This window comes from Tinamus guttatus, unplaced genomic scaffold (genome assembly GCF_059628265.1).
Source record: "Tinamus guttatus ecotype Peru unplaced genomic scaffold, ASM5962826v1 Tinamus_guttatus_pri_ptg000620l, whole genome shotgun sequence".
Classification (NCBI taxonomy): domain Eukaryota; kingdom Metazoa; phylum Chordata; class Aves; order Tinamiformes; family Tinamidae; genus Tinamus; species Tinamus guttatus.
In genome coordinates, this window is record NW_028289154.1 from 43,432 (window position 1) to 59,142 (window position 15,711).

A 15,711-nucleotide genomic window follows, 5' to 3' on the forward strand; every position below is an offset into this window, starting at 1 on the left:
AATATCATTCTAGTTTCATAAAAGAGATGTAGTTAGATGTTCTTTCCTCATATATATATGCATTGTTCTGCTGATGAAATGTGTATAATTATCTGATGGGAGTCTTTGCCACATTTGTAAATTTGGAGAATAATAAATATGTTCCACTTCCTAAATCTGCATAAAGAGGAAATTGTTCTTCTATCTCATTCAAGGTTGAAGGCAGCTATAGGATGGGATGCTTTATTTTTATTTTCGTCTTTTAAATGTATGAGTAAATGCTTTCAGAATTAACATGCGTAATCTTCAACTTGCAGGACGGGAAGAGATGATTTTTGTCAGGGATTAACTTTATTGTCTTATTTATATCTTAAAATGTGAGTGATCGTGATAACACCTGCATTGTTTTTATTTTGACAGGATTTTCTTTTGAACAATTTTATATTTTGAGTCTTAGTGTATTACTAAGACACAAAATACACTTGTGAATTTTGTCTCTCTTTTTATTCTTCTGTAATTGTTAGATTTTTTAGATGATATGTTGATTTCTCTCTTTTAATGCAACTGTGTAAATCCTATTAATGTTCATATGCCAGAATTATAGACAAAGAACCTCAGAAGAAATGTTGAAGTCTCCAGAAATGTCTGTTCTTTCTTAGCAGAATCCAGCTGTTATTCCCTTTGTGTTTAATATTCTTACTAACATTTATTCTTAAATTCTTATTTCTGTTTTTAGAGCATACAAAAAAGTGTAATAAAAATGTTATGATTTGCATAATACTGCAGTATATGTGGGTCCATCTGCATCTACTATTTTATCTTTTTAAATCTTGTTTTTAAATTAGGGATTGCAGATAGGGACAAGAGAACTGGAGGAGATGGGAGCCAAGTTCTCCCTTGGCTTACTGCGTTTAAGAAGACTGGCCTCACCTTTGGAATACAGTCTGCCTTCTAGTCTGGATATTGAAAATGACCTGATTGAGTCAAGCTGTAAAGTGACAAGGTAGTACACCTTTTATTTTTTTAAAATTTGTTTTCAGACAGCCTCTAAATTAAGGTAAATATTCACTCAGAAATGCTCTTCCACTACATCAGAAATAATGCTGGTGTATTATGGTGTGCTAGTGTAAGAGGTATCTGACTACTGGAAACTGAAAACAGTATTAAAAATACATTTAGAGTTACGTTTTATACAAGTCAAAAATTACTGTGAGAACTGTAAGTTTTTCTTCCAAGCCTTTATCCCAGCCCCTACCCACCTGCAAATATGAGACAATATTTAAAGAATTTAAAACACATGAAATAATGACAAGGTCACAAAGAAATATGTTGTATCTTCTTGGTAGCTAGAATACTAAATTATCAGATTCCTAAAGCTCTGGATAGGCTTGCAAAAGTATGTTTTCATTCTCTTAAGTAACGATTCAGTATCAGTATGTGTGTGGTAGCTGGAGATGCACAAGAAACGGATTAATTCAAATATACAAACTTTTTTGAGATGAAAAAGTAATGAAATAAAACAGTATTAAAGATAAGAGTAAATGAGAGTAAGGCTTACACATTAGGATATTTTATCATCAGCTGTATTTACAGCTGAAAACATACCGAGAATCTAAAAAAATAAATTTTATTGTTGTATCTGAGCAACTCAGGTAATGAAGAACTTGGAACTAAGACTTTAACTGGGTGCTGGACTAATGAGCAGTTTGCTTATTTGTACACTGTGGATACTAGCTGAGGTGTGAAAGGATATCTGTGGTATCCTGTGGAAGGCGAGGGAAGGTCTTCAGTACCAGTATTTAAACACATGAAGTATCAGCTGAATATGGAACAGTGGGAATAAGCATATACAGTTGTTGATTTTAAAAACTACACAGTAAAACATACTAACGCTAAAAGATGTGTTTGAAAGTACATGAAAGGTAGCCACAGCATGAAGATACCTTGTACTGAAGGTGCTGAATACCTAGATCCCCCAGGACCATTTACTCAGTAGTGCAATATTCATGTGTCAACTGACTGCTGAACTGCCAAGGTCAGATCGGCTTTCTGCCTGGATCAAGCTGAGTTAGTAATTCCTGGAAGGAGACTCTGGATTCGCCCTCTCCTACCAGTGGTTAAGCCTTGATCTGAAGAATTACTTGGAGTGGTTCACCCGGAGGAAGTGATGCAGATGCTGAAAAAAGTCAGCAATGCTCTAAAACTGTTGGGATAGCTTCAGGCTGATACCTGTGCAGCAGATCAGCACAGCGTTTTGATGAGTGAGAATGCCTTGCTGTTGCTTACTGTAGCACCACAGCCTCGGGACCAAAATGCCAGCAGCAGCAGAGAGCAGTGTTCAGCGTTTGTAAAATTACTCTGCAGGGTGTTGCTCTAAGTCCTGAGCCGCATGGTGTATGAATTACTGTGAACATTGTAGGAGGTAGTTTTAGCAAGGAAAATAATTCATTAGTGTCCTTGTTTTTCAGATTTAAAAACATGGAATAAAACATGGAATTTCAGTTTTAAAAACATGGAATAAAAAATTGGAGAAGAAGCTTTGAGTGTTCCTGAACTCTTGCTGTTATTTCTTGCCCTGATTGAAAATCTTGAAATCTGTTATCCCAGGACCTTAGGTTATTGATCATCATGTCACCAGGAAAAGCATCCCTCTTGTACTAAGATTTGGGGTGAGAAAAACATATTTGGTAGAGCTCATCTTGGGGACAGAGGGCAGAATAAGGAAGTACATTGTTCCAAATTATGTATTATATATTATTCTAAATGCATGGCCATGCACGCGGTGTATGTCAGTAAACATTATCTATTCAGAATTCCTTTCAAAGAGATTAAAATCTTTCTTACCATCTGATAGAAATTCCATTTGTTCTTTAGGATGAAATGCAAGTTTTGGCAAAAGAACCCAAAACTTGGGAAAGTAAAAGTATCAAACTGCTGAGGAAGCATTGTCTAGATCCTTGAAACAAATCCTTTATTGCATCCCACATAGGTATATATGTAACGATGGGAAGCAAGGAGGGGTGGAAAGCTTTATGTGGCAAAGCTCTTGAGGGAAATCACCAGGTACAGTTCAATCTTTATTACACAGGAAGTCATGCTACAGCAAATAAAAGAAAACTATTTGATAATAGTTTTGCTCACAAAGCCTTAATCAAAAAGAAGGAAAACTAGGAGATGGAGAGGAAAGAACATGATAGATCTGTTTGACTATCTAAGACAGATTCGAGGAATCTGTTGCTGTTCCAGGGTAGATGGGACCATAAGTAATGTCCTTAAATTACAAGGATAAATGAGCCTTGACTTCAGCAAAAAATTTCATATGGTAAGCAAAAATGAAGTTCCGGAGTAGATCATCTGAGGAAGTTGCAGAGTTTTCACAGGAGACTGAGAATAGTGTGGACAAACTTTAGCCCAGGATGGCAATGGGAATAGTTGATTTGGCTTTAAACACACACGGGTGAAGTGACAGTGTAGAACTTCAAGAAATAATATACTAGAAATAATTATCCATAAAAATTGAGTAGTTGAGTGTGGCTTTGAATCTCCTCTTTAAAAAGAAAGGATATCTTTAAATCTGGTCTCAAAAGATGCTAGATGCCAACATCACTCTAAGCTGGAGTGCTAAGTTAGATAATGGAAGTGCGATGCTCCAGAAGCACTTTCACACCCAAGTTCCTAATGCCTGAAAACCTTTCTTTGGTGTGTCTGCTATAGATGCTTTAATACTCCAGTTATTATCTGTTCTTCTATAAACATGGGCTGGCAGTAAGGCTTTCTGACCTGGCAGCTGTTGTGGATGGTATCATTTCAATGATAATCCTTCTGTAAGGACATGTGCTCTTTGCTGAATTCCTTGTATCCGTTAGTTCAGCATGCTTAACGTCATAATTTAATACTGATACAAAGCAAATGACTTGTATTTCATTTGCAGATCATACTATATGTTAATGAGATTGTGTAATATTTTCCCTATCCAGAAGTGCTATATAATGAGACACTTTGCAGAAGTGTTATAATACTGTCAATTTTATTAGGACACAGCTTCAGTGTAAAATCTATCTCTTTGCAATATGACTGAATTTGACTGAAGAAATCATTATAAATGATGAATCTTCAGGGGAGCATTGGCAGGTAGCCTCATCTTTCTGTATAACTTTGCATTCATTGCTGCCACAGATACAGAATATGTATTTCAAATAATGTTTCTAGAGAAAACTAACATCCCAGCTCACAGATGAAATTAGTGGCTGTGCTTTAGGAAAGCTGTGGGCTGAATTTCTTCATCCATTTGCCTTGTTCCTGTGGAGTGGCCTCTATAACTTCATTTTAGTTGTCAATTGTTATTGGGTATGCTTACATTAGTGATAGGCTGCAGCTTAAGTACAGGACATCTGAAATCTCAGTAACCATGGAAAAAAAAAAATGTTATCAAAACATGGCATGTATTCACCCGATTACTGGCAAGGAGTTTACCAAGCTGCTTTTAATAATTCATTAAGTCTGTGGATTATAACAGTTCCTGAAATTAAGTACTGGAGATGTGCCAAGCTAAATGTTTTCTAGCTCTCCTGTCCTTGTTAGATGAGAATTTAGGCAACCTCACAGGCTTTACACAAGAAAGAAGTACAATTTGGATGACCTTGTATGCAATATGTTGTTTTTCTTTTGTTTTTAATTTGGATCCTAAATTGTGCTATGATTTGTTACACTAATGTTCTCCTTAACAGCTGCATTTTTTACTCTGCAAGGCAAATACCACAAATTTCAGATTGTGTGCCATTTGGATTTAGAATTATTTACCCAAATGCAACAGCTTGGAATGTTTTTTTCCCTTTTGTTCACTTATTTTTTATTTCTGCAGTAAATGCACAGTGTTTCATAGTTTTTTAAAGCAATATTTCATACCATGTTTTCACACATTAATAAATAATGACATTGTAGCTACTTTGAATGTAAGAGAAATCTCATCATTTAAGATTCCAGTTTCCAAACTGATAAACATTTGTTGCTTTTGCACGTTGTTCTTACATGAAGCATGTGTTGCAAATCTGTGGAGGAAATATGACAGCAATAATAATTTTAGCTAAAAGCCTCCCACAAAAGAAGAATTTGTCTCAGCTTTTCAATGTCAGGGCCATTCTGTGTTAAGTACTGTACTCCAGAAATCAGTTATAATGAAAATACAGTATTATTTAAGTTCTAACATAACCGTAAAATGCAGAAGATCTGATGGCAGTCTGAAGTAACTCATACCAGATGGTTGGCAAATTCCATTATCTCCCATGTGCAAAAAGCATCACATAAAATCTAGTTATCATTCACTGTTGCTACTGAAATGTAGATTTATTTTTTCCTTATGCTGCAACTCAAAATGGTTCTTAAAAAATCAGGTCATAAATGTAAGGAATCTGTAATATGTCAGTGCTATATCCTCCATATCCTGAAGTACCTGACTTCACCTACGTTACTGCAAGCTAAAATTACCTGCCTTTACTGAGATTTTACATACCTATTGTTTTTTCAATTATTGCATAGCATTGTTGTCTTCATTACTAAAACTCGTTATGCAGATGCTATAATGGTAGCTCGAAGTTACTATGGGACGTAGCAAGCTGGATTTCCTTATAAAAGAAAAGCCAGTTAGCAAGACGTTCAAGGCTCTGAAACAAAGTTAAATAGAGAGTATGTGAACATCCGTTACTACCCTGAGGTTTGTGATGCATTTGGGTACTAATGTGGAAGATTAGTAATGTAATTTAATTGGCCTAGGAACAGGACAGGTGTTTGTGACGAGAACTCTTCTGGCAAAAAAAAAAAAAAAAAAAAGAAAGTTCAGATAATGGCTTTAAAGATATTATTTCCCAAATCCAAGGTAGCATTGAGTAATGCTTATGCTTGGAGGATTTGTTGAAGTTCTTTTAAAGGACTCTTCTAAGCTAGTCATTGTAGCTGAATTTTACTTTAAACTGATTATTACTAAGAACTTTGTTATGGAATACCATCCAGTCATAAGGGTGAACTCTAATTTGTGATTGTTCGTTAATACCAATGTTTTTCACTGGTAATGTTAATGTTAATATCTTTTTCTATGAATAGTTTCTGAGGTAATAATGTTTTCCCAGTGAGTTTCAGACTCTACCCTAAAGGACCAAGTCATGAAAATTAAAAACTGATTATATTTTAAGCCCAAGTTTTAAGGAAAGGGATCACTGAATAACTTCAATAACATTTCAAAACTATTCTGGTACAAAAATTGTATGAAAAATATTTCCCTCATCCTTACCTTTTGAGGGTTGCATAGGTAGAGATGATGAAAGGTAATGGCCAGATGCTTCTGCACTGAAGAAACAGGGCAATTAAGAAAGAACCAAACTGGACTGTGTGCATGGGTAACATCAAAATTTTTGTGACAGAGAAATATTCACCTAAAAAGTATTAAGCTTTACTGGAGAAATGTATGAACAGTATTTTAGGTTTCTCTAATACCGTGGCTTTGTTTCTTAAACGTAAGAAGTGAAGATTGATTTTAGTGACACAAAAAATTAGATGCTAACAACTGCTCTTTAAAATGTGGCCTTAATACTGAAATAAGTTTTGGGTTTTTTATCTGACTCCATGTACTCCATGATTCCATCTTAAATGCGATTTGGTAATCATACTTGTTCATGAAGGGGCTTAGTCAGTTGAATTCAAAGGAAATGCTTTTTACTGAAAACTGGAAGCTGAATTGGGCACTTAACTGTACAGGTAACATCTTTCAGAGAAAAGCTCAGACTTAGTGGTTGTCTGTTGTCACTACTTTAATATGCCCCAATGTCACACATTGTTAAATGCGCCTTTTTTTTTTTTTTCTTGGACATAATATATAGCAGCCTTATTTATATCCACTAGTTTGATTGAACATATTGATGTTATATCAAAACAGATTTGTTGAACCAAAGTCACCTAATCAATCATCTCCAATGAAAAACATTGGAAAATTTTCACGTAATACTTACTGTGTCAAAATGTTTTTACACTAAATCTAGAGCAGTATCACTATTTTTTTTTAACTATTATTCAGGTACCCTTTAACAGTAAATCTAGAGCAGTATCACTTTTTTTTTTTTTTTTAAAGGTACCCTTTGGAAGCAGGAGACACTCAGTGCATCTTCATAAGAGTAGGAATTTGTTACCCAGATAACTGTACTAACACCTTTCTATTTCTGGGGTCTTAGCAGGTTGCGTTCTGCCATACATCTTAGGCCACTGGATTTTCTCTGTTGTTCACATTGAGAAGTCTAAAACAAAGCAATTTTCTTCTGCTCCTCAGCAAAAATGCCTATACAGCAATTGGACCAAATGTCCTTGGGGGTCCCAGTTTCCTGTCTTTTACAGCACTCGCTGCATGTCTGAGCAGAGACTTCAAAAACCCATGCAGTTTACCAGTGATGATACTCCCAAAGGAAGTCTCAGATTCCTCACCTTTTAGAGGCTGCCTTGAATTGAATTGAAATACATACTGTAAAACAGGGTATGGTTAAAGGTCATTTATTTTATGGGAGAAAGGAAATAGTAGATGCCTGTATTCTGGATATAATTTTTAAAAATAAACATTTGAAAAAAGTTTTTTAAAAAAGGCACCTTCTGCTGTCTGAGGAGATACTTGAGAAGGATTCAATTGCTAGCTAAGGATGAAATATTTGTCAAAAAAAAAAAAAATCTGGATTGTTTCAAGTGGGAGCTCTACTCCTGGAATATTCCAGGAGGAATCTGAGGAATATTCAGAATACTAACAGCTGAAGAACAAAAGTTCAGTTAGCAGTTATTCTCCACTTAGCCTTTCGTATATTTTTCTACTTACACAATGTTTTGAGATCACTGAATATGTTTTTATGGCTACCTTATATATTAAGGTAAAAAAGAATATTGGACACTGCCTCAGTATGTTGCTGTTCATAGAGGTGTGGATGTCTGTTTTTGTGCTCTTGAGGGTGTGAGAGGTGTCCTAGAATAGAAAAAACTCCAACTAAGTTCCGGATATTTAATTGGGACCAATTCTTGAGTGACATTTCTAATGAAGATCTCAAAGACTTCTTTCCCCACTTAACAGTCCCTGCAGAGTGAAATATGGACTGGTATTTCTGGCAACCGCTTCTCTGAGGCACAGAGGGTTTGAGCTCCCTGTTCTTAACAAGCCATATTGCTGCTTTGAGGAAAAGAGTTTGCCTGGTAGGTCCCCCTATAGACCCAGCTACTTTTGTGTTCAAAATAAGTCCCATTCTACTCCTTAGTGTTTTAAAAATAGCCTCCTGAAGTCTTTATGTCAGGTACGTGGAGGAGGAGGATGTGGGTTGTTTGGCCTTGTATCCACAGTGCAGAGACTGGAAGTTTTGAGGGCGGTAAAAATTTGTATCAGCCTGTTCACCTGAGTGCCGGAAATGAACAGCGAGTCTCTACTGAGTAAAACTTAAAAAGCTAATTTTTATTCCATATCAAAGGCAGTCATTAGTAAGAGGGTTGTCACACATTTTCTTGCTTTATATGGGGAGACTTTCATACCTTTTTTTCACTATAATAAAAATAATGCTTTTGCTTTCCTCTTATGTTTTTCAATGCTCAATTCTGACTGTGATGAATAACAAGAGAAGCTACCCACAGGAAATTTTAGTAGGAAATTTCTAATTAGAAATATATAAGAGTGGTTTCTACAAGACTGTTAACGTGTCCCAGCTAGAATAGAGCAATAAGTAAGAGCATAGTTAATCTATTTATAATTTTGGATGTTAATCATGTTATTTTTTAAAAAGTACCTTTGATGCTTTGGAGGAGAAAAGGAAAGACTTAAATATTCAAAAGTATCTTTCCTAATCTTGCAAATACTTTTGAGGGATTGTGAAAATCTTTGGTTTTACTAGCTGTATTTAAACTGACCAAGTAAATGTTAATATTTTGAAGTACACATCCAGTATTTCATTAGATGTAGTCTCCGATTCCTTGAGTTCATTTTGAACCATGTCTGAAATATATTTGACTTAAGAAAAATAAAGCAGTAGGTAGATTTATTTCCCTCTGGCAGTGTAGTTTAACATTTTAAGTGATGAATTAAGCACTTTATTTTTCTTTAATTATTTTGAAACCATTTGCCAATGTTTTCCTCCATTTCCAAATGGAAAAGATTAGACTAAATGTAATATTGATCTTGTAGTAAGAGTTATAGTTGTTATGCTGACAGGTTTGATAGAGTCTGTACACAATGAAATAAAAACACATGACTAGTCATAACTATTCGAACTTCCTGGAATTATCTCTTGCCTGATAACCTGACCTCTTTCAAAATTGATTCTTTTAAGGTTCATTGGTATGTTCTAGGACGTAGTGTATTTTGTTTATAAACTTAATTTAATTGTAACAGAGAAGCAGACTGAGCTTTTGGAACCCAGCATATCTAGGGCTTTTTTTTTTTTCCCCCAAAAAAAAGCTAGACTGCCAAAAGGAGATACAGGAGATAAAGGGGGAAAAAAAAAAAAAAAAAGGGAAAAGAAAAGAAAAAGAAAACATTGCAAAATTCATACCCTGCACTTAAGGTCTGATCATTTGAGAAAATACATCTGACTGGTAGGGCAAGGAATGAAGTGTACATGTAGCAGAGAAGTGGATAAGGACCCTCTGGCAGTGTGAGTCTCTTCCTGGCCTGCCAGAAGGAACCTGGATTTGACCTACACTCTTTATTTACTCTAACCACCTTATTCACTCTTGAACTTTTAAACTTTTTTCAGATTTTTGCGTATTCCTACTCACAAATTAAGGAGAGTGGAAGTTTTTCTTCCCATCTTTCTGCAGTGTGCCAGAATCACATCTGTGAACATTTTCTTTGCTTTTCCGTATCTTAGAAACACTATTCAATTAAAAAAGAAGGCATCATTCAGTGCAACTTTTGTCCTGTTTTCCTCAGAAGGTCTGAAGGCAAAGCAGTTAAAGATGATACTTGGGCTTTCACTCTTGGCCCTAGTAGTAGTTGCAGGAATAGAGTGCCAAGACCATCCTTTGTCATCTTGCTTCTAACTGTAGAAACTTGTTTTAACTGTAGACTGTAGAAACAAGAGTACAGAGAATTTAAGGGTTACAGAAGCCAACTTCTGTACTGTTGTTCCAAGCAGCATTCTAAAACAGAAAAGTAGCTTACTTTAAAATTATCTTGCCATGGGCATCCTAGAAATAAAGAGTACTCGTAATGTAATAATTATTACTTACTCTTCGTGTTGTTTTCATGCTTTACTTCCACTTTTCTTGATGTGATGCAATTATTGGTGTTTAAAATGCTGGTGATTTCCAGTTTTGCGTTTTACAGAAAGTACTTGTGGGCAACGCCACAAAGATGATGTTGAGAAGAGTTTCTTAGGCTGTGGAGTGAAATCACATAATGTTGATGGGCAGGATTTTGAAAGCAAAGCATAAATGGTATTTGGATACCTAACTTATGGCTTAGAAGGCAGTCTGATGTGTAACTGTTCCTGTTTGGACTTGGAAATTCGCTTTAGCAGTATCCTACTACTTGGTAAAAATGCAGAGGTGAAGAGCTCCTTGCAGGGACAGCAAATGCAGCTGCACGTGCAATGACATTGCCTACTGTAGAGGCTTTGTTGATCTCTAACAGGCCATATAGATCCCGAGGGGAAATTAAAAGGAAAAGATTTGAGAAATTATTCTTTTGTGATACTTCCTGATTCTTTTTCACCTCATTTTCCCTCCCCTGCTAACGCAATTTTAAAAGGAGTTATTACTACTTCAGTTTTTCTTTCCTTCGTTTCCCAGCTCCCCAGACAGCTGCAACTCTCCATATTTTGGCAGGAAATACTTCTTAACTTTATTTTTCTTCTGATTTTTGTAAATATGATCTTCCCCCATAGTCTCAGTAGAAAAATGTTTATCTCGATGGGCTTGAAACGGGTGTTGATTGCATGTGGTATGTGGACTAATTTACACATAATTGACTCACATGGAGAATTAAAAATCCAAATATGTCTTTTGAGGGAGGAAAGACAGAATTTTAACTGGAAAAATATCTGTTTTATTGGTCACTGGATTTGTTAATATGTTTTGAGCATTAATTTAAACAGTGAGATACTGACTTTTTTAATTAAAAAATGAGATCTTGTTCTAATAAGCAATATTCATTCCTAAATTAAATGTTTTAAATGACAGGAGATGGGAGGGGGAATTCCTCTGTGTGTGTGTGTGTGTGTGTGTGTATTTCAGTGAAAGGAATCTTCTTAGAAAGTATTAGCATTTTGTAGACATGCGGACCACAATATGGTAACCGGTATACTAATTCACATTTAGAAGTCCATCTTTTTACCTGTAAAATGTTATCTAAATAAAATACATGAAAACTGATTTTTACAGAGAACATTCTAAATACACAAATTATGACATACATTACTAACCGTAGTTGTCTGATGAACAGCCTCTCCTAACCTGAGGAAAAATAATGGCTTCCTTTAAAAAAGAAAAACAGGAGGTGTAGAGGTAGAGGAAGAGGGATTATTGAGTAAGATAATTAGAAACAGCCCATGGGAAAAGTTAGGAAATTAAAACCCATAGAATCAGCATGACAGCAGCTAAAAATATATTGTCACAAGATATGCTGGTGGGGGAGAACAGCAGGGAAGCAAATAAAGAATTTGATTAAACAGTAGGATTTTTTTCAGGTGTTTAGATCTCTGTGTTGCTGGTGACCCTTCCTTAGCAAAACAGTGAAATAATAACCATCTTTTGCGGATTCCTAGTGACCTACAGAATAAAGTTGCTATAAAGCTAAGTTTCCAAGGTTAAAATTTGCTATATCAAAAGAAAACAAGCCATATTTGAAAATGATATGTGGCACCTGTATTTCGGTGTAGTGACTATTCATATACTATAGGTGAGGAATAAAAACTCAAGAACTGAAAAATGAAAAATATCTTAATTTGAGAGATAATGCCAATATTCTGTGTTTGTAGCAAATAATAGAGGAGGTGACACTTGGTGTCATAGATGGCAGTAAAAAAGATAACATTATCAGAGCTGCTGCTTATGTTAAGGCTATTAATAGTTGTGAGAATTAAGGTCTGTGCATCTCTTTTACTGATACCAATGTGTTTCCTAAATGAAGTAAATTATAGAGTAGATTTAAATTTATTAAATGGAAAAATGTTAACTAAGAATCCGTCTGCTTTTGACCTGAATTTTGAATGTGTGCAGTAGTAAATGTCTAAAATGCTGTACACAGCATCTGCACGTTGGCTGAATTTCTAAGCTAAGAGCTTGTGTGCTTCACAATTTTCCTTGTTTTAACTCTTGCTGAAGCTAAGCTTTGTAGCTACCCTAAAATAAAGGTGTAAAATACTGCAGTGATAGTACTTTCTGTACCTTACAGTGCCTCAGATATGTGTATGTGTGTGTTTTATAATCTAAAATAGAATATATTCTGTAAAAAGATGGCTTTCTTAAGTCACCAGCTTTGTGCTTTCTGCCTACATAGTTTTTGTTAGTTGCTTTTTTTCTTTTTCTACTGGACTAACCGTGTGAGTTCATTTTCCAAATCATGGTATAGGTATTTTGAAGAAATTTCCAACTGTATGTTACACCTCAATATCATTAATTTTTATAAGTCCCTATGATAATGCTTCTCTTATATATTAACATCCCACTATCGATGGCTAATAAAAAATTAGTCATTGACACAGCTCACTCATTTTTCATTTCAGTGTTCAGAATTATTAGCCAATATTGGGGCAACATTCAGATTTAATTTCCTGTGAATTGAGTTATGCAGTTACTGCAGTTACAGTGTGGATTCCTTGTGTAAGAATTCTAAAAAATCAATATCTGTGTTAAGCAATTAGAGGCAGAAGTTGCAGAAAGAAATGGGCATTGATTGATATGAAATGCATTTGGTAGAGTTCCTTTAGTTTTTTGTCTTTGAAACAAGTGAAAAAAAATTGAAGTCTCCGTTTTCCTCTATTTAAAGAAGTGTTGTCAGGTGGTGACTTGCCAGGGCAAAAAGCATCACAGGCTGAGAGCTTATTTTCTTTGGATGATTCTACCACAGCTTCTTTGTGCAAAACATATCCACATGCTATTGTGACTTCTCTACCACAAAATGAAAGAGGCTTATTAGTAAAGATACTGTTTCTTTATTGTTCTTTTTTCTTTTTTTTAAACTTAAGTCTAACAATTCTTTTTATCCATTTGCCAGCTACAGAAAATACTATCCTTTTGCATGAGGTTACAGATGGTGACTGAATAGCATTAAATTTATTTGTACTGATCAGAGACTACATTCAGGTGGCCCACTGAAGTTTTTAAAAAGACTTTTAGAAAGAAGTGATGATTAGTCTTAGTCCTATTCAACTATAAAGTCATGGCCAAGATGTCGCGTACCTTAAAATGAAATTCATCAAAATCAGTATGTAAACATCTATTTAAATACTGATTGTTCTTTTTCAATAAACAGAATATTCCAACAGTTTTTGTATGAGTTTTTGTGATTTAATTATCCATTAAAATGAGTGCATTACAAAAACCTCTAGGACCTCATCTGAATTCAAAACTACTTATGAAATATTTAGAGGTGCATAGTGCTTTTAAGCAGATAGCTTTTTATGTCCCAAGGGAAAGCAGTAAACGCATGTGTGGAAAACACATTGGTCTGTGCTTTTCTCTTTACTAGGAAGGTGACATGATCAAAAGAGTTTATTTTAACCTTTCTCTGCTTAACTTAATGGTGTTTATACCTGTTAGTCTTGGAGGCTGTTAATTAAGGGCACAGATACTGTAGCCTGTTCTGTGACTAGGAGCTCAGTTCCTAAAATCTAATGCTTCTGTGTGGCCAGGTTTAAGGTTTAATTATGAATGTTTTTGCAAGTACATGAGGACTTGGTAAGAACTGTATGCAAATTTAACATTAGTCGTAGACAAAAGGCTGATTTTGTCACCTCTGCTGCATATAGTTGGATCACTCGTAGTGCTCTACAGTTAAATGTGTGTTTTAGCAAAGTGCAGAGGCTTCCTACCTGCATTTGTAGATGTTGATCTGGTTTTTAGTTTGTTTAAACCTAGGACTAATAGCTGCTTCTTTTGCTGTGTTTGTATCCTTCTGCAACACCTCTGATACTATCGTAATTATATGAACTACTTACAGGCCATTAGTATAGGTCCATAAAGTGTAGCTAACTTATGTCATATTTGGATAATGAGTGGTGTATGATTAACTAATTAGTCCAAGGTCTTACAATTGTTCTTTTGTCTCAGATGTTTTACACGCAATTAAAAAATCAATACTTCAGGTAGACTGCTCCTTTCCTGAGATCATTTTTTGGATTACTGTAAGTCAAGACAGGGAAGGTATATAGCCTGAATGCAGTGCTCAGAGTAAACCTTTTAAAATGATTCATGCAGCCTCTTGTTCATTATAGCCCCACTACGTATGTTTTGGATGAAGATGAGCCTCGCTTCCTTGAAGAAATTGATTACAGCGCAGAGAGTAATGATGACCCAGACATTGAATTAGCTGATAATGCAGGTGATTATGAGGCTGCTAATCAAGAAGATGGACTTTCAGACTCAGAATCAACAAGGACACTCCTTTCTTGAATCATCTTCGCAGCCAATAAGAAATAAAGTACCTTATATTTTCAGAGTCATACTTCCTTACTCTTGTCTGTCAAGAGATTTGACTTAAGGGGATGTAGCAGGGGCCTATCTAGTTCAGAGACAGTACATGTGTCTGATCTTAGATAAATTGGCCTTTGTTTTATTTAAGGAATTCTGCACTTTCACTTAGCACTGAATAAAATTTATCAGTTCTTTTTCTATTTAATAGCATTGCATGGCATTTTGTGTCCTTAAATTTGGTTATCAACAAACAGATTATAACTTGTGGTGTGTCAGAGTGCAGAAGCTAATCATTTGTGGTGCAGTTCTTTTTAGTTGCTTCCTGGAAAATACATATGTACAGATTGTTTTTTTAAATTAAGGTGTGTTTGTATGCGTGTGTGTGTGTGTGTACTAAAATGAAGAGGTTATTTTTCAAAATTATGTTAAAGATGTTTGATTGTGTTTGAAATAATGTAGTGCCTGCTCTGAAATTCTTTAACAATGACTAAATTAAAAATGGAAAAGTGGTGTATGAAATGTTGCACTTGTTCTTGCTTCTCTGAGAAATATTAGTTTTACAACAGTATTAAGTGAAAATGTGTAATGTCTGTTCACAGTTCCAGGAGTTCTGCACACAGACCAGTGCCAGCCTATACTTACAAGAATTATAATTTGTATAAAAACTCTTCCATATAATGTAACCATTTCTTGTGAGGGAAGAATGCATCACCTAAGCCATGTTTTAATATGAACTTTTTTTAAATAAACATGACTGTAAGAAGAGGTTAGATGCATAGGTTTGTGTATATGGCTGCTCAGTTCAGTTTTCTTGTCTAACATGCACATAGTTAAAATAGTTCAATTTACCTGGACCTTTTAACCGTTTATCAAAATTTAAATGCTTTAAAAGGGAAGGTCTGTTTTGGTTTAAACATTCTTTACCTCATATGGATTCAGTATTGACACTTGTTACCTTCCCAAGGTCTCATCCAGCCTAAATTATCTTGTGATCCTGTGTTCTGCATGTTTAAAGTCAAACTGTGGTGGTGTGGCATTTACCCTTTTTTGTCATCTTTTGTTATCTATTAATCCTTATCCCTCCCGCTTGTTTCT

At 35.1% G+C, this 15,711-nt stretch overlaps 1 protein-coding gene across 2 annotated transcripts in view; it reads left to right on the top strand.

Annotated features, from left to right (window-relative positions):
• AGTPBP1 (ATP/GTP binding carboxypeptidase 1) overlaps positions 1-14,774 on the top strand; it is a 53,422-nt gene extending 38,648 nt beyond the window's left edge. The window contains exons 25-26 of one of the 2 annotated variants that reach the window (XM_010218393.2): positions 825-982; positions 14,418-14,774. In XM_010218393.2, coding sequence (XP_010216695.2) covers positions 825-982; positions 14,418-14,595 — 336 coding nt within the window. In that variant the 3' untranslated portion in view covers positions 14,596-14,774. Of the gene's footprint in view, positions 1-824; positions 983-14,417 lie in introns of those variants that run through there. The other variant, XR_015913950.1, reaches the window with a different exon arrangement.
• The last annotated feature ends 937 nt before the right edge of the window (positions 14,775-15,711 follow it).